At 27.2% G+C, this 20,109-nt stretch overlaps 1 protein-coding gene across 1 annotated transcript; it reads right to left on the reverse strand.

Annotated features, from left to right (window-relative positions):
- Window positions 1–2,572: 2,572 nt before the first annotated feature.
- LOC100163742 (potential E3 ubiquitin-protein ligase ariadne-1) lies at window positions 2,573–12,085 on the reverse strand. The gene is made up of 10 exons (XM_001947848.5): window positions 11,580–12,085; window positions 11,221–11,373; window positions 9,773–9,847; window positions 7,059–7,274; window positions 6,766–6,987; window positions 5,164–5,294; window positions 4,535–4,739; window positions 4,320–4,433; window positions 4,133–4,245; window positions 2,573–3,367 (listed from the first exon to the last, which is right to left on the reverse strand). The coding sequence occupies exons 1-10, from the start codon at window positions 11,784–11,786 to the stop codon at window positions 3,280–3,282; spliced, it is 1,524 nt and encodes a 507-aa protein (XP_001947883.2). The 5' UTR covers window positions 11,787–12,085; the 3' UTR covers window positions 2,573–3,279.
- Window positions 12,086–20,109: the final 8,024 nt, after the last annotated feature.

Genomic DNA, 20,109 nt, shown 5'->3' on the forward strand with positions numbered 1-20,109 from the left:
GAAATGGCTTTTGGATATAAATGAAATGCCTTTTTTACATTTTGAAATGCTTTTTTTATGGATTATATGGCCTCAAATCCGAGCACTATTTATTATATAAACATTGGGTAAGTGAGAGTGGTGATCATATTAATAATATTGCCCGAGCATGATGAGAAAATCTAAAATTATATTTCCTTTTTTAAAAAAAAAAATCGATATTTAGATACATAGACCTAGGTGTGATGCGATGTAAAAAAAATCTCTTGTATTTCGATTTACGAATGACTATATGGACCTTTGATTGTAGTTTGTAGACACTAATGCCCCTGCCTCTAAAACCCTAAAATTGGCACCTATCTGGATCGATACGGTGACACTCGAATTGCCTCCCAAATTTAGGTAGGTGACCTTTTTTTACTCAAAAGGGTGATACGGGACTTCTGGGACACACTGTATATATAGAATTTGTGGGAATAATTTTCAAGTTTTTTGACTAAGCTTAATAATTTTTATAAACATTTATACAAATGAAAAATAAAAATTCTCATTTTTCAAATACGTATAAATAGCTAGTAAAAAAAATGTTATAATTTTAGTTTTAAAATTAAACACTGTCTATTTATATATAGACATTATAGTTATATCAGGTACTCAAACTTTTTCATCCCATGGCTTCACAATATTTTTTTGCTCTCAAATTATTAAGGATAGAAAGAGATGTTTTTAATGTTTTATTATTTATAACTATATATATTGGGGGACGGAGTGGCCGAGTGGACTAAGGCGTCGGTTGTGATGTGCACCAACGTCAGTTTGATCCCGGCCATGGGCTGAATTTTTCTTCGGGCAGTTACGGTGTCCGGAAAAAGAGGCCACTATCCTCCACTCAGGCATGAAAGATACCTATGGGTGCCCACTTGAAAATTCTGCCAAGCACAAAAACGTGTTCCTCCAACCGTACCAAAAAACCTTACAGTACCTCCTGCAGCGAATGGCCTCAGTTATCGAGCTTAAGACCGATAAAAAAAAATATAAATATATTATAAATACATCAATTATATCAGACAACTAATTCAATGGTGATTATGCATAGAAAACCGAAATGAAATGTTAGGTAAGTGATCTACCATAATTAAAATAATATATTAATCACCAACATCTGTTTGTTCTCTACTGTGCTATGGCTCCTACCCTGACAAATACTGAAGACACACAGCTAGTATACCTCTTGGTTATCTCAAAATATGTAAAAAAAATTTCAATCATTTCAATTTGATGTAGATATTTAACAACAACTACATCGGTTTTCTAAATAAAGTTTCATGTAATAAAGTTATTTAAAATGTTTATGAACTTATAATTATATTTAAAAAAAAAACCTTTATTCAATTGTTAACTATTACAACATTTAGATTACACATAAAAGGATATTTGGGAAGACGAGCTAATTTATCTCAAAAATTTGTATCACAATTTTGAACATAAATATTAAAATATGGATCAATGATATTAAAAATTTTGAAATGTATTTTCAGAATTTAGGGTCAATATTTTTTATAAATTGAAAGAATATAAAAAAATACTCTGATATATAAACTAAAAAAAAATATTTTTAACTAAAATAGAATGAGAATCATATTATTATCTATACACTTGTGTATATACTTATAAATACGATAAACTAATAATACAAACTATGATTTAATTACAAACTAAAGGTAGATAAACAACATTAGTAGATAGGTATAGCCAAACAATTTAAAAATCTAAATAAAAAATAAATCATTATTATCATATGGCATATACTATATTTTATATATTATATAATCAATGAAAAAAAAAAAAATGATAAAATTAGTTTCATTCAAATTAAATACATAAATCACAATAATAGGTTTATGTACTTATAATTTGAATTAATAACATTCAATTAAAAATTAGAAATTTATCAGTTTAATACAATAATTTACATTAAACACAAAAATATTTGTAATCGTTTTTCACAGTAAAAAAAAAATTATTTATATCCTATAGAAAATGTTACAAATTTTAAATTAGAAGTTCATTCAAATGGAAAACATTATTATAATGTACCATCAAAAATACAACTCTAATTTTGATTGATAAGTTATTTTCTGTACTCATGAATAAATAACTTATTATTTATAAATTTATAATATATAATATTATGCAAATCTACGATGACATTCAATATATTATTTAATAATATATTGGAAGCAGATAGGAAATAGTGATAAAAAGTTATATAATGAGAGCTGTTCAATTAGTGTTTACATTAAATATGTTCAATTCAAAAAAAAATTTAAGTGATATTTAATTTTACAAAATAATCCTTTTTGCTGTAAATATTAATATTATACTATAACGAACGATGTCACTAAAAAAACAACTTCAAATTATATTTCAATTTTGGACTCCTATTAAGTTAAGAAAGTCACTTAATAGAATACCAACTATTTACTAACACACTATACCTTGTACAACATTAAATTCAGTTATAAATTGTGTGAACAAAAAGATAATTTAAAAATAATATGAACAGCCCAAGCTATCACAAAATAACACAAAATAAAACAATTTTTTTTTATATTTGACTGAAATTAACATGGAAAAAATTAAAACACCAACAAGATTTTAAGAATACCATTAAAAGTACACTTCTTTCCATTTCAAATCCATATTATCACAGTAGTGAGTACCCTGAAAATATACTTTAATTTTTAATTTAACTGTTTCGAGAAAAATGTATTTTAATTGGACAATGCAAGTCCTAGGTTTTCTGGTACACAATTTAATTTTACTAGAAACAAGACATTAATCATTTTAGTAAGCTTATAATATTTATATAGAATAATGAGCAATTTTAGAAAATGTAAATTATTCATCAAGGATAAAACTTATGATAAGAAATGATTACGTCTTACAGATGATTTTTTTCTCGTCAACAATAGTGAAATAATGGAAATAAGGCCAAAAAAACCTTAAATAATAATTATAATTATAATAATAATTAAAAAATAAAATTAATAATTATATTCATAATATAAGATGTACAGCGAGGACATTGCTACTTATAATTAATGAAAGTATTAATTACTAAAAAATATATAGTAAATAAAGCTACAGTTGTTCATTATTTTTGACTTATTATTATTAGTACATAAACATATATAATATATGATTTATGGTAGTTAAAATTTTTTTAAGCATGTTTGTGTAAATGTGTTGTATTTTTTATGTATACTTAATTTTATATCACAGATATATGTGACTAGTTCACAACTTTTCTGTGTAATCCCACCAGTCTTTCTCATAACCTTCGTGAACATGCTCTAGCAACACTTTTCGCCGACTTTCGCAGTAACTGAAAAAAATAAAATTAGATTAAGCTATTAATTAGCAATGTTAATAAAATAATGCATATTAAAATAAAATTATGTATAATATATATAATATATAATCCTTATAAACTTTAATCATAGATTTTATATATTATATAGTTCAGAATTCACGAATTATATTAAATATGTGTTTAATTGAATTTGCAATTACATACACATTAAGATTATGATGTAATATTTATATTAAAATATATAACAATTTGGCAATAACCAAAAAGTAATTAGTGAATATTTTGCATTTAATTCATGATTAACTCACATAGTCAAATCCCTTCCAGTGACCAAATGACAAATCAGTAAAAGCTACAAACAACCTACCAATTTTCAAAAGAAAATTTATAAAAGAACAGCATAAAAGTAGAGTGTTACATTTAAACAATAGTGTTAAAACTTAGAAGTAGTGCACTACATATTTAAGAAAGTAGCTATAATTACAAAAAATTAGTAGCGACCCCACCACTGTGATTTACTAACATCTAGTCAATAAGTTTTTTTGGTTATTTGGTTATAATATTAACTTAATATTCAGACTTCGTTTGATTTCAGTATGAGTTTCTTACGACTCTCTAATTTATAAAAACCTAAACTACAACAATCATACATATTTTAATATAAGTTTAAAAGATCTCAAACATTTTCTCAAGATTTAGATAATAATAATAATCAATCAAAGAAACAATTTGAAAAACATCTAAATGTTAAAATAATTAACTACAAATGTTTATTACCGATATTTATCTTGAACTTTCTGCTTGATGTCAGCTAAATTTTCTGAAGTGATATCTCTTTCTAAATATTCTGACAGAGTTTCTGTAGCACTTTCTAAGTCTCGTTGGTTATCCTAATGTAACAAAAACACTACGATTTTAGCAACAACAATTAGATTGATAAATATATACAATTTATTAGATTCACCTCAAAAAGAACTGATTGATTATTCTTCTTCAAATAGTATGCAAACACATAAGTGTACATGAGTGTTTGTCTACATTGACATAATATATCAACAGCTTTTTTTAAAAATTGTACCTAAAATAGAATTCATAATAATTATTATTTTTTTTATATAATTTAATGAGTTACAAAACTTAAAAGAAAAACAATTGTATATATTTTAAATAAAATAACACCTCAATCCATGACATATTATGTTGTTGCATTTCTTCCATTTTTTCTTTCACGCTAGCATAAAGCTTATGTTCAAACTTAAGTGATTGCATATGATTCATGTAACGGTTACAGTAGAAAAGATACCTCTGTAATGCGGCTCTAGATCTTTCTTGAGCATCTCTGGCAGCTTTAGCTTCTTCTTCATCATACCGATTACAATTATACCTGCATAATACAAAAAATACTATAGTAATAATAGAGGTGGGTTGAACTCAAAAATATGGTCTCGAACTAGACCTTCTAATAATATGTTGAATATAACTCAAATGATATGTTTAACACCGAACCGAACCCATATCAAACATTTTGTTATATACCAAACAGTTGAATTAAAGTTTTTGTTTTAAATGTCAAATCAAAATATAAAGTATAAAACATGTTTTGCTCAAAACGTATGATGTGTTCAATTTTTTGTTTTGGAGTTTTATTGAATTTTTTACTTTTTAAAGTTCAGGTACGTTCGGTTTGGTTTTTTAAAAACTAGGTTTGAATTTCGAATAAATCGATTTTTCAAACTTCAAACAGATAGGCCTACTTCTAAATAATACAAATATACAAGTTATACATAAATATTAATCTTATATTTTACCACGAAGATCCATGTGGTTCCCATGGGCCAAGGCATACCCAACAAAAGTCGGTTTTGCAATTTTGATTTTTGCAAACCATATGGTTGCAGCCACCATCTTTTTCTATAGTTACGTTACATTTGGGGCATTCCTGAAAAAATGGTAAAAATATTTTTAATTAATTTGAAAAATTATAATATCAATACTAAAATAGTTATTTACTTATCTAATTTGAAAGTGAAGTAGTGAAATTGAAGTTTAATTAATTTTAAATAAATATTGACATTGTGCTGTTTTAATGTTTTAACAGTGTACAGTAATGACTACTCGTACAGTTAGATATAGCAAGAAGAAAAGATGCTAGATTAACATGGTTGATAGATACTACAAACGGAAAGGAAATATGATACACAATGGAAAGAGGCTCATAATATTTTTTATGTAAAAAACCAAAATATGTTTAGAGTTTAATATAAGATGTAGAGAGAGTTCACAAGACTCATATAACAAAACAATTAAACCAGAAAATAAAGGGAATAAAGAAAGGATAGAGGATAAGAGAAATTCTTGAGGGCAAAGATGGAAGGTTTACAATAATAAAGACAGAAATAACAAAAGAATGGTAACAGATTATTTTAGCCTAATTTCAATGGTGAAGATTCCAATTATTTTAAGTTGATCAAATAAGAGGAGAACTTAATGATTATGTTTGCAAGGTTCCAACAATGCAAGAAATTATGTTACAAATAAAAAGGTTAAAGAATCAAAATGTACATTACTTGTTAATGAAATCTAACGTGAGTTACAGAAATGTGTATGTACAGCAATGGTTAAATATGCATAAGCTATATAATTTTATAACATTAATAAAGAAAGTATTTCTAACATACTATAATACAAAACATTTGCCATCTATCATTAAAACTTATCAGTCAAGTAAAATCAAGTTATAAAACATATGGTAAAAGTTTATGTAGAGAATCAACTCATTATTAGTAAGGGGTCAAAAGTGAACATGTCTGTAACATAATGATGCGCTGATCTTTCCAATTACACATAATCTCATATTGGTAAAAGTAATTAGAATGATTAATATATCAACAAACACAGTAAAAAATCTGTGCAAAAAGCGATTGGAAAGACTAATATAAAATTAGCCACAACCTCCTCAAAAAAAAAATAAAATATTATACTTATTATATGAATATGGGCACTTATAATAAATGTATAATTTTTCATAGAATTATAATATTATCCAATAATAAACAAAAATAAAACCTCAAATAAAATTTCCTTGTCCTCCATCCTTTCTCAATATATTTACTCGGATTCTGATTCTTGGAAATTTTAACTAATTAGAGACCATCTTATCAAATATGTACTTAGATTTGTATATTATTAAAGAAATATTCTATGGTGATACAAACTTCTTTTTCCTAAGAAAATCTCATTTTAATAAATCAAATGATTTTTTTTTAATTTGGACACATCTAAATTGAGTTGTATTTGGGTATTAAGTTTATGTACTAATAGATAATAGTTTTTAATGTTTGTTTAATATAGAATATATAATATTCAGTCTAGAACTTGAGAATCTTATAATATTGTTTTTATACAATTACTTTAGTATTAGCTGCAATCCAATTTGAAGTTTCTGAATCATCATCACACTTTTTGATCCACTTCCTTAATAAATTACATTTAACAGGATCATGCCAATTTTCTCCACACACAAAACAAAATACATGCAAACATCGGCAGATCACTGGTTTTGAATCAATATACTGTGCTTTAATAACATTATTGCAGTCAGGCGATGGACACCAACGTAATAATCTGTTACACTATTTTAAAACAACAAAATAAATATGTATAGAGGTATAGATTAAATGTATAAAGAGATAATATAACTTACTTCAACAAAACTATTAGTAATCAGATGTTGATATTTCATTCGAACTTTCGGATCTCTGACTAATCGCATAACAGTGGCATCATCTACTAATATATCACAACCACTTGCTGCACATGCAATTGTTTGACCAACACCTTCTTCAATAATTTTTGTGGTTAAATATTCAGTCCAACACTGTGTACAGAATCGGTGATTACATTCTAATCCAGTCATCATCTATAAGTACAAAAAAAAAATTTTACTTTATCAGTTGACATTAGCATTTAAAAATAACTTTAGTATTTTTATAAATAACAGAAAATTGTTAATAATGAAGTTATTAACAAATATATTCTAAATTAATGGTAATTAATGATGTTTGATATATTTTCTAGGTTAATAGTAGTATTTACCATAGACCTATTAACTATGGACAGCGCTTAGAGAGAGAAGTCAGGATACGATATATTCGAGTGAGAAAAGAAACAAAGTAGCAAAATGTATACACGTCCTATGCGGGCTTTATGCGGTGCTCCTTCACTACTTAATGTTTTTTCTCTCTCAGTTATATGGTTATATGATCGCCCGGCATTGTAGGCAGGGTGGAGTGAATGCGCTGTCCATTAGTTTATAGGTCTATGGTATTTACTTAGCTATAGAATAATTTAAACTATGATAATATGATTATACCAACCCTGATAACATATTTAATGTAATAACTAATAGCCACAAGTACAAAATATAATATGGTAATATTAATATTATATAATTTATTAATTATATTTTAGATTTTGAGCGGAGTAAAATCAATTTTCGAAAATCGATTTTGTTTTTAGTGAAAAAATAAAATACTCTAAAAAAATAACTGTAAATACATGAAATTTTCACTGAAATATTAGCAATTTCTATTATGCACCTTAAAATTTTCCAAATATAGTGACTTTTTTTGAGCTGCTTAAAGACATAAGAACATTTTAAGATTCATTATTTTATTTTGATCATTTTCTGTACATGATAAAATGTTGACTCGTTTTAAGTTATCTAAGTTCATATTTGAACGAAATTACATGTTAAAATAAGTTTTTAGTTATTTTTTTGTAATTTAAAAATATTATTTGTTGGTATATGACAATTTTAAATAATGTTATTATATTTTGTACACACAATAATATTTTTAAATGTTTTTTTTTTAGCAAAAATGAATTTAACCTACTGTTACTTATACCTAATAGTAAAATAAATTACTTTTATCACAACAATATTATCATCAAATTATACTTAGTAATATTACAGGCTGACAGACAGTTTGCTCAGAATTATTTTTCGTATACAGTGATTTTTTTTATATCATTGAATTCAAATTTAACACATCCATTACAATGACTCTCTAAACACAAAATATACAGCAGAACGTTACCCACTTTTTAATATTATTATTATATATCAAAATATAAAAATTTAAAATTCCAAGTTCACGAATAGATAAAATAAATCAATATTAGAATGAATAAAACTACAATTTAGTCTCACTATATAAAAAATTAATTTAAGTTATAATATATACAGAGTGGTTTACACAGTGAAATTTAATTAAAATGGTCGTTTTTTAAAAACCAAATAAAAAATCAATCCAAAACACTTTTTTTCCTGGTTATATTATAGGGATTTAAATTTTAAATAGCCTGTTGATCAAATACTACAATAAGGTATGAGATACAATTTAAAATATAAATTTCACTAATTTCACTGTTTCTTATATTTTTATTTTTTATACATTTTAAATTATTATAAACTTAAAAATGTAATGGATTTACATTTTACATTGTTATGCTCAAATTGGAACAAAATAATAGCCAATCATATATGTATGTAGTTGAAATACATAAATGTAAATGTACATAATATAATCTTTGGGATGTTTAGACAACTGCAAAAATATATTTCCCTGACACAACCCACATCATACGTTAAAATCAAAATATTAAACACAATTATTTGAATGAAATTGAATTATAAATATTAATATTTAAAAATATATCTTTTAAAATCAATTGTATTATTTCTAATTAGTTTTTTCAGTTTCTGTTAGAAAATTGAATCTAGTTTCTATTTTGGTAGATCAGAAGTAGTAATTTCTCAGTACATTTTAAAATCGATAAAAAATAAGAACATATTTAGTAAAATTGTTTATATTATTATTAAATAATTGTTTGGTAACCTTGGACTTACTTTTTAAAATGTTAACTATATTATGTAATATTTAAAATGTAGATATTTTTAAAAAATTTAAAAAATTTATATTAATTTAAATAATTTTGAAAAATTTAACATAATTTTATTTTTATCTTTAAATTTATCCAACAAAATTCATACAATATTCTATATCGCAGGTTTGTAAATCTTTCTTATACAATCATACTGGGTGTATGGATCTTACGTCATATAGTGTAGATATATGTATGAGTATGAGTGTAGACTGTAGAATGAAGATTTTCATGCTATCACAGAATTAAAACTTTATCATAAGAAAAACAACACCCTAGCAATCCTGGAAAATGCGCTCATGTCTATATTTGTCTTTACTATAATATTTTCTTAACATTTACATGGAGAAAACTGTTATTAGCTATAATTATTATAATAACAGGATCTATATTGTTAATTGTAAGATTTGACTGTATATTTAAATAATTATGTTATATAATGCTATAAATAAAAGCTTAAATTCAACTTACATTGTTCGGAAGCCTTACAAAGCAAATAGCACAATCTTCCATTCCAGGAGTACCTCTACTGCGTGTAGACGTTGGCTGTAATATATATAAAACAAATTGAATAATGCTTAGTCAAACTACTATTATATAATAAATTAAATTAAATTTTACAATGCAATAATAATTAAACATTTTGTTATAATTACTTAAATCCATCGTTAATTTTATCAAAACTATTGAACTATGGTGTATATAACATTACGCCAATACGATTATACAAACAAGTACAACTTTGTTATCACCCGCCATTGCACCGTATAAAATATATTGAACCGCCACCAAGTGACTGTCTATCGGATTAATCTAAAAATTTGAAATTTATGATCTATACCTATTTCTCGTTGTCTATGATAATATTATCATTATCACAATAGTTTATTATGTAATGTCATGTGCATACCTGTTTTTCAAACATTATTTTAAAATACTATTAAGAATTTATTGGAATGAAGCATTTACCATAATATTTATGCTGGAAATTTATATTTATAATAAAAATGTACCGCTGAAAATATAATAAGACAATAGTAAATAAATTACAATTAATTTATCTTTAGGAAATTGTCTTATTCCTTTATGTTTAATAATGTGAAATTATGAAATATTAATTATCAACTGAGCAATATTTTAATATTATTCACTTTTATAAAACATTTTTGTCATAACATATAAAATAGAATGGTCATCTGGCGGGTAATTAAAAGTGAGTTAACGATAAAATTAAATAATAGATGCTTTTTGGTTATCATACTCCAGCAGCCGATAAGCAGACTTTAAATCTCGAATCCGTTATCATATGCCCAACTGTTAAGTATTTTTTCAGCATATATTATGCAGATCAATCACAAATTTAATTTTGTAGATTTGACTAGAGGAGCACACACTCAAAATACTAAATGTTTGAGGTGATCAGTTTGACTAAATAGCAGCATATAGATTAGTCAAGAACTTTCAACTTATTGGACTATATTAAATTCCTACTCGGGTGAATTTCTGTTTTCAGAAAAATCAAAATTAGTAAATGAATATGTAATCAAATAATAATAATAATACCTACCTTGCTACCTATAATTGTTTACATTTTATTTTATTTTTCTATACCTATTCATAGTTTTATAAGTAGATAGTAGTTTATATAATATACATTAAAATTGACTAATGACTACCTATACCCCAAATATAATACATACATGCAAGGAGTAATAACAAATATAAATATGAAGTTAAATAGTACAAAACCAGAATCGAAATCTCCACCGGCACCCAATTGGCCAACAGAGTATGACAACTAAGAATTACCAAATAATACTATAAGAATAAAATAGTCAATAATACAGAATACGACTTCAAAAAATGGTGTTTAAGTAGTCTAAAATGCATTGTTCAACATAATTCAAAAAAATAATTACCCTCTGTATAATCGGTTGAGTCCTTTTAAATGGATTTATTACTCTAGCTTCAGAGAATAATTTATCCTGGTCACCATCATAAAACCGTTCCATTAACTTTTCTTTGTCCCATTTAAAATGATTCAATAAAATGCGAGTTGTTGTAGCAGGCATCTGAAATTACCAAAAGATATAGTATACAGAAATTGTATCTTTAAATCTTTTAAATATAAACTAAATATGTAGGTATAAAGGTTACCTAATACATATCTTATAATATTCTATTTTGTGTAAGTATATGTGAATACAATAATAGAGTTCTCTAAAACAAGGTCATGTATTGCATTTCTGAAATTAAAATAAACTTTCATTATGCTTACTTGAAGCACAGTATTCACGTCTTTGATGCAATCAATCATGTGTTGAACAATATTGTCTGTAGACAAAACTTCAAAGGGAAAATCATCAATGTCTTGGTTTTTTTCACGTTCGTGTCGCACATCAACCTCCATTGCAAAATCCACATCATCTCCGCTAGATTCGTTTCCAGAGTCTATATCGTTCAATGCATCTTCATCCGAGTCCATCGCAACAGCTAATTCCAATAGGATTCAACAGCAAGACAATTTTGATAAAAATTTAGGTATTTGGTACTTAGGAAATTTTAATTTTTTTTCAATATCGCGTTCGCCAGGCGACGTACGTCTCGTCGATTGTTATTGTTATTCGTTTATTGTTTTCTAGGTGTGATGAATACTGGTGGTGGACGGTGGTGGTCCAGTGAACATATTTTGAAAAAAATATTATTATTATTATTTATGTATCAGAAATATATTTCTGTTTTAAACACAAATTTTTTATTTTATTTTGCCTAGCAAGTAGCAATCAGTTGTTTTCTACTTTTCTGACCCCGGTGACGTCACCCACTTTGTGATCTTGTTTCCTCTATAACCTCTTTGGATTTTATTAGTATTCAAAATGGTAAACACTGACTGTAGCATAGGAATATTATGGCAATATTCATCGCAATATAATGGCAATATTTCGATCCCCACGGGTATAGATAATAGAATAATGGATAGTCCACGCAAATTTGTAATATAATTTCAAAAAAACTAGAGCCCTTTAGAACCAAAGATAATAAAGAAATGGATAGGCCGTCAGTTTATTCGGTGTTCCAAGACTGATAAGAAAGTGAGGTGATTTGTATTATAAATATTATATTAATCACGAACTACTTTTAAAAAAAATAGTGATAATTCCATAGACCCATGACAAATTTGTTATGCATAGATCTATAAGCTAATGACAGCGCATTCCACTCAGGGCTCAGGGGGGGCACCAACAACATGGGAGGGGGGAGTCATAATTTTCAGACGATTTCGATGATTTTTTTTTGTAAATATGTTTTTAACAGTATAAGATTGTTTAGAAATACAGATTATCAAATACCCTAGGCCCCTGGAGCCGCCCCCTGATTCCATTCCGCCCTGCCGTCAATGCACGGGAAATATAAAAGAGAAAGAACGAAGAAAAAGAAGAAAGAACATAAAGTAGAAATCATAGACCTATAAACTAACACCGTATTTCCCCCACGTTCTCTTTTCTCTTGTATTCTATATCGTACCCCTGGGCCCTGACCTCACTCTCTAAGCGCTGTCCATTAGCTTATATGTTTATGGATAATTCGCCTCTGTTTTCCTCCCCTTTTACGCCCCTCCGGGAACACGACCTCACTTGAGATAAGCATAGCCGTGGCCTATCAATTTCTTTATTATCAATGTTTAGAATTAAGGGTAGCTACTTTAGGTACCTACCTGACTAAAACGGACAATGGGGGGGGGGGGGGTCATGGGGGTCACCTCTGAGCAGAAGATAGGCTAATTTAAAAGGGAGAGGACCAACCCCGGGAGGTGCTCAAACAGGGATTTTGATATTTCTACGGACATTTTTGTTTATAAATGGTTGCCATGGGTTTTGAAGCTATTATAATAATAATGATTGATTGCCGGGAAACGAAGTTGCATCAGCTAGTATTATCATAAAATTTCCCAATTTGTATTTTATCGTTAAATGCTTCCAACTTCGAATATGTACACTGCCCCGCAGTTGCCGATACTTTGAATATACTTTTAATAGGTACTCAAAATATAAATTTGTTTTTTAGGCTTTCAGTGTTTATTTTCTGGAACTTATTCAGAAAACTTTGATGAACTTGTTGAATTTTACCTCGATACTGATAAGCTAACGGTTAAAAGTTTAAAGCTGAACTACATATATGGTATACCAAACTTAATAAGCATGTAAAATATCTAAAAAATGTTTAGAAGCGTTGAGACAGTGTGATAAAGAAATATTTCCCAATATACATTTTCTATTAAAAATACTATGCACTTTACCTGTTTCAACATTCACCCCGAGAGAAGTTTTTCTTGTCTCAAAAGATTGAAATCTTATCTACGAAACACAATGACTGAGGTATGTTCTGGATATTTTTTTTTTTTTTTATTTTTAGAAGAAAATATACAATCTATATCATCGTAGACATAATAAGCATATGTGCGATAAGAAAAAATAATAACATGAATGGCTTGAGGAGGGAGGCCCACCAGTGTGGGTACCCTCTAACTTGGGATGAGGGATGTCATGGAGTGGACGAAATGGGAAGTGTAATTTTGTTAATTAGGGAAGTAAGAGCCAGTGTTCTGGATATTAAAATAAAAATTTATATCAATTTTTTTAACATTTTTTTGGTTTTAGACTCGACTTAATGGCTTAGCTATGTTAGCTGTTCATAAAGAAATTCCACTAACAGCAGAAGAAGGTTTAAATTAATTGAGCAAAAAATCAAGAAAACTAGATTTTGTTCTTTAATTTTTGAATGTATATTGTATATTAGTATAATAGTTTCTATATTAGCAATATAATATTTAAATCTATAAATAATTGAATTTGTTGTTGATTAAAAAACAAAAAAAAAATGGTCGTTAGGTAAAAGACTAGCTCCTTCAATTTTACTTGAAAACCTCGCCTCCCCCCACATAAATTTTATGAGCGCGCTCCTGCTCTTGAAGGAAGAATTCATCCAATGATGGAGCTTTATACGTGGCAATGCGCAATGGTTTTAAATCATTTTAGGGGTTTCCGGCACCATTTACGTTTCAAACGTCTTCTGGTGTCACCTGGAGAATTTTCATATAAACCTAAAGACCATAATATCAAATTCTTGAGATTTTTCGTACTACTTAAGAGAGAAGTTAAAATAAATAAATAATTCATTACTATTATTTAAGCGCAAAAAAAAATTATTATAGTTTTTTTAATGAAAAAAGGATCACAATAGATAATATTATATGCCACTATATGCCATATGGAATGAACAAATGTGGAACAAATCGATCACCTCACAATTGTTTGAGGAAGGTACCTTTAGGCTCTAAGTATTAAAAATATTTTTTATATTCACTGCAGTTCAAGTTAATTTGTAAATAAATGTTATTCTAAACTCAAGACTCAAGAGTATGTATAGTATAAGTATGTATATTATACTAGCTGTTTATCCATAATATAGACAACACTTACAATTTTACTTGAACCCCCCCCCCCCACATACATTTTCTGAGCACGGCCCTGCCTCGGATACATTTCACTCACGTCCTTAAAAATTATCCGTGACCATATTGAAGAAAATATAAATGCATTAACTATAGTAGTTGAATTTCAAATTTTAAACGTGATAGAGAATGTACCTTTATGTCCCGACCGTATAAGAAATGGGAAATCGAGTTTATAAAGCGGGTAAGTGGGTCTAGACTCTAGAGAGTCACTGAAATGGATATGTCAAATTTGAATTCAAGTCATACATTTCAATAATCGTTGTACACGAAAAACGATTCAGTCAGCCTATAATATTACTAAGTTAATTGTATGATATTATTATTGTGATTAAAGTAACATATATATATTGTATATATATATATTTATTTTACTATTAATAGGATTAGTACTACAGTAAGATACCCATATACAACAATGTATGTTTATATAGTTGATATAATATTTAGTAAGTATTATACGTATGGCCGTACGTATAGGCACTAACAATGAACATATTATATGAATATAATATATGAGTGAGTGCATGTCTGCATGAATATAGTGAAATTCTCACGTACCTACTTAGTACTTTGGAGGTACCAATAAATTAATTTTAAATATTACAGAACAACGAACATAATTTAGGTTTATTTGTGTAGCCATTTAGGTAACTAGGAATCAACATTGTTACGAACTTTTTGAATTGTTGTTACGCAAATATCCAAACTAAATATGTTGATGTTATTATAATATAATATACAAAGTTTCATATTATTATAGTTTGTTATTTAATATTCATGATTGATTCTAAATACCATTTGTCTATTTAAAATTGATAATATTAAACGTAAAATGTATAAAAAGTTCATGCCTTATAATTTTTGAATCGATTACTAAACATGCGCCCAAGTAATTTGATAAACATAAACATAATATATTTTAGCCTTGTAGTTTCATATATTGACTTATTTAGATAGTAAATTGAGGTCAAGCCAAATTCAAGTAACCTATAATATTAAGTTATTAGTTATTATTATCTCTAAGGCTCAAATTTGTAAGTAAATGGATAATTTTATTGGATACAGATTTCTTAATTCTGATTAAATATTACCATGTTTCATATAACACCCTAAATAAAATAAAACGTATTCATTTTTGCATATTTTGAAATAAATGCATATCTATACAGATTTTATCATTAAGTACATATTTCGTTATATTTTTATATTTAGCTATTTAGGTACAGACGTATTTACAAACAATTACAATAATCGTTACGGTAGACAATTTCTAGAAACATTTCACTTAAAAAAATGCTAAATTGGACATGTGTATAGCACACGTATTTACCTAACCACGTAGACGAAACAATTAGAGTAGGTATAGCTGTTTCCAGTAGATGATTAATTTATTAATCGCAAATCGCAATTTTAAAAAAAAGATTTACTCAAAGTTACTCAAAATTATATTCAAATGCGTATACTATCCACTCACTGACTATCCACCTGAACCAATAATTAGGTACTCGATGAGAATTTGATTAGAAATAGTTGAATATTATTCTGACAATCTAAAAAAAATAAAGACGTTGTTTTTCATCTAGATTCAGATACTGAAATTTCTATTACAAAAGCTACTGCTATTATACAACATACTTACAAGATAACAACAAAATAAATAAATAAATAAAGAGTTAAAAAATATTTATTATTTTTTTGGTTTAAGTCATAAACAAATTAGAAACACAGTCTTGTGATAGTGGAATTATATGAAGTTTAAGGAGAAGCTGGAGTAATAATAAAAAATTAATTAAACTACGTTCTTGCTAAAAATGTTGGTTTACATAACATGAAAACTAACCAGCTGACTGCAGCATGGGTGGTTATCAATTGGATAATTCGGCACTTATGGCCAATGTAGAGTTGCAGGATTTAGGGGTCATCTCAAAGTTTAATATCGAATTACATGTAGTAGGAGCAGAGAAATAGAAAAAATAAAATGGATTATAACGACTGAACTATAATATCTATACCTAAACTATATAGTATAATTGTATATATTATATTAACTTAAATTTATTTCAAGATGTTCATTATAATATAAATCAAATGGATTACTGTACATACAACTATCATAATAAAACAAATTAATTAATTATTTAAAACATTTTATTGAAATCCCATAATACATAACCATATTAAATTAATTGAAATTGTTTCTGCCATGATTATTATAATCCGCAATTAATTAATCATACCGGTTCAAAATGTATAATATAGACCCGACGTAATAATTACCAGAATATATTATACATTATACCTACTATAGATACTGCAAAGTAAATATTTCAGTGCACATACACATAATACATACGATTATGACATAATTGTATGTATATTCTAGGCTTATGCTGTTGGGATCGACACTTCCTATAAAACTTGTACATTGTATTCAAATGATTTTATGTTAACGTGAAATACTTTTTAGTAGGTAGCTATAGTGCCACACGACAAATTCGATTTCGATATGCGTGATATCCGTTATTTAAATACATACTTATAGTTATTTTTTACTAATTTGTTAGAGTTATATTAGGTATATATAAATAGGTACGTTTAATAATAAGAATTTTTAACATGTCTATACATTGTTACACTCCTACCACAGTATCCAATCATAAAAGAACATGCGATGCTTGGATCAGCATTCATGGAAATGTATATGATATTACCAATTTCATTACAGTGGTGAGTACCTATTATAATCATTAATTAAATATATTGTAAAAACTAAAATTTCTAAATTAAAATACGTTATTAATTATTAGAAGTACATGTGTCATGTTATATTATAAAACATAAAAAACTAAATAAGTATTATGTAGTAATGTATAGTAGTAGGTATACTAGTATAGACATAACTTTATACGTATAAATGTCAACTTATTTGTTATTAACGTATTGATTATATAGTTATATAATAAAATACGTCGAATTTCTATGTTTTTTTTATAACGTTAACAGCTATTATAATTATTCTTTATATTCCGATAAACATTAACCAATACAATTATACTAGTATATAACTATATTAAGTTACAGACAACATGTCAATATGTGATTATTGATTATACAATATCTAATATTGTTGAATACTGTTAAGACAACTTTCACAGTGCGCATCTTATTCTCACTATATTTTATTTTCTCAGCAAGAAGCGGAATGTGTTGGCTTTGCTTATTTTTCTGTAGACACAATTACGGGCGGTGTAATAAGTTTTATCAAGAAAACTTCCCTTTAAATCAGTTATGTAAATCGAGTATAGTTAGTAGTTGGTATACTTTGAAAAAGTGAGTGCTTATTAACTATACGTGTAACTAGTTTCCTAAAACGTTAACGAAAATCATCGAAAAAGTGCGAAGATTATTGAAGAAAGTTAGTAGTACACTAGTACCTATTTAGGATAGATAGAGATAGAACCATAGAAATATTAACAAAATCTATATGAATTAAGAATTGATATAGTATAGGCGGTATTGGAATTATATTTAATTACCTTCATCAATTGTCTTCAAAATAATTTCCATAGAAATGACATCGAAATCAATGTAATAAATAAAGTTATAAATTTAAAAGCACAAAACAAGAATATCTAGTTTATCTGGACACCGGGACACAGTAAAATACACAGAAACGATTTGGCCAACCAATAAGCTAAAAAGTAAAAATACACCAGTAAGTAAATCTATTTGATGTTTCCAAACTAAAACACAATAACACATCAAAGTGATCAAACAACATACATAAACTAAAATTCACTGGCAAAACATGTGGGAGGAGGAGACTCCAAATACAAATAAACTTAAAGATATCAAAACATCAATCACCCCATGGAAATCCCCCTTACCCTCACCCAGGCACGAATAAGTAGTTATCACAAGTACTCGGATTAGATACTCCCTTTAACACGATTGCACAGTTGGCAGTTGCACACTTGCACCCCATAACAAAAGAAGACTACCCGATCTGCGAATTCTGCGACAAAGAACTCACCGTCAATCACATCACACTAGAATACCTAAGTCAACAGCTCCAGACAAATTTTCGGAAACCCAACAACAATGCAACAAGAACTTGGCTAAAACCATAAAATATCTACGAATTTTTCAAAAACATAGGTTTATCAAAATGCCTGTTGAAAAATGTTAATATTTCACAAACTCCCTCAACTATATTAAATATAATCTATCCGCATAGTGTTATGAGTTTATGGCCAATATGTAATTATTACAGGCTAATAAGCTCAGAAGTTAAAGCCTTGTCAACCATAAAAAAAATAACTGGCAAAATCATTGGTAAAACCAATACACAAAATTACGAAAAATTCAATAAAATATAAATTTCCGGCAACGCTTTAGAACAGCGTTTCTCAATCTGTGGTATGCGGAAAGATCGTAGGTGGTACACTAAGCGAATCGTGGAAAAAAGCCCACGGAAAAAAATCCCAGAAATTTAAATACAAATGTGAACACAATATGTATACGTCATGATATTATATTGTGCTATAAGTTATAAGTAAAAAAACATAAGTCTTAAATAGTAATAACTAGTAATATAATATTTAATAATTTTGAATTGTATAAGAGGCCAACATAGGCAATTTTATATACGGATACTCTTATGTAAAAGAAAATCTTAAAATTTCAAATATAAATAATTATATGTCTGAATATGACTTATACTTAACTATTAATTATGTTATATAACTATATATAAGTATAGTACAAATTTAAATGTAGGTATTTATAATATTAGTATATACAAATATTATATAAATTGAATTGCAACAAAATAATTATCATCGTTATTCTTCGTTCTATTGAAAATATTATAAAAGATTCTTTTTTGTTGCTTAAGTTTATAAAGGTTGTTTGATACAAGGGGAATGGATATAATCCACCTATGGACCTATGGATAATATATAATTATATTTTGTTATAGGTACATCGTACATGGTAATTACTAATTAGGAGTAGAGTATGTGTTCACATTTATATTTATATTTCTGGGCTTTTTTTCAGTTAGATTTATTTTCTGAGCTTTTTTCCACCTACCACGCTAAGCAAATCTCTCTTAATAAAAAAAAGGTGGGTAAGTGAAAGTCGCTCTGCTGTACAGCAGGTTACAAGTGGGACACTGTATAATGGATAGAATTAAATTTGAATTCAATGATATAATATCACTGTATAAGAAAAACGATTCTGAGCGGAGACGGTTTGTCAGTCTAGGTATTAGACATACCTATTATAGGTA

This window comes from Acyrthosiphon pisum, chromosome A2 (genome assembly GCF_005508785.2).
Source record: "Acyrthosiphon pisum isolate AL4f chromosome A2, pea_aphid_22Mar2018_4r6ur, whole genome shotgun sequence".
NCBI lineage: Eukaryota > Metazoa > Arthropoda > Insecta > Hemiptera > Aphididae > Acyrthosiphon > Acyrthosiphon pisum.

Bases quoted from the DNA above. Each gene is read 5' to 3' on its own strand.
- LOC100163742 (XM_001947848.5), bottom strand. From the start codon at position 11,786: ATGGACTCGGATGAAGATGCATTGAACGATATAGACTCTGGAAACGAA. The intron at 5,295-6,765 runs GTAATTGTATAA...CCATTTTTTCAG, and splicing joins GGATTGCAGCTAATACTAAA to GAATGCCCCAAATGTAACGT. The intron at 4,246-4,319 runs GTGAATCTAATA...TTGTTACATTAG, and splicing joins ATCAATCAGTTCTTTTTGAG to GATAACCAACGAGACTTAGA.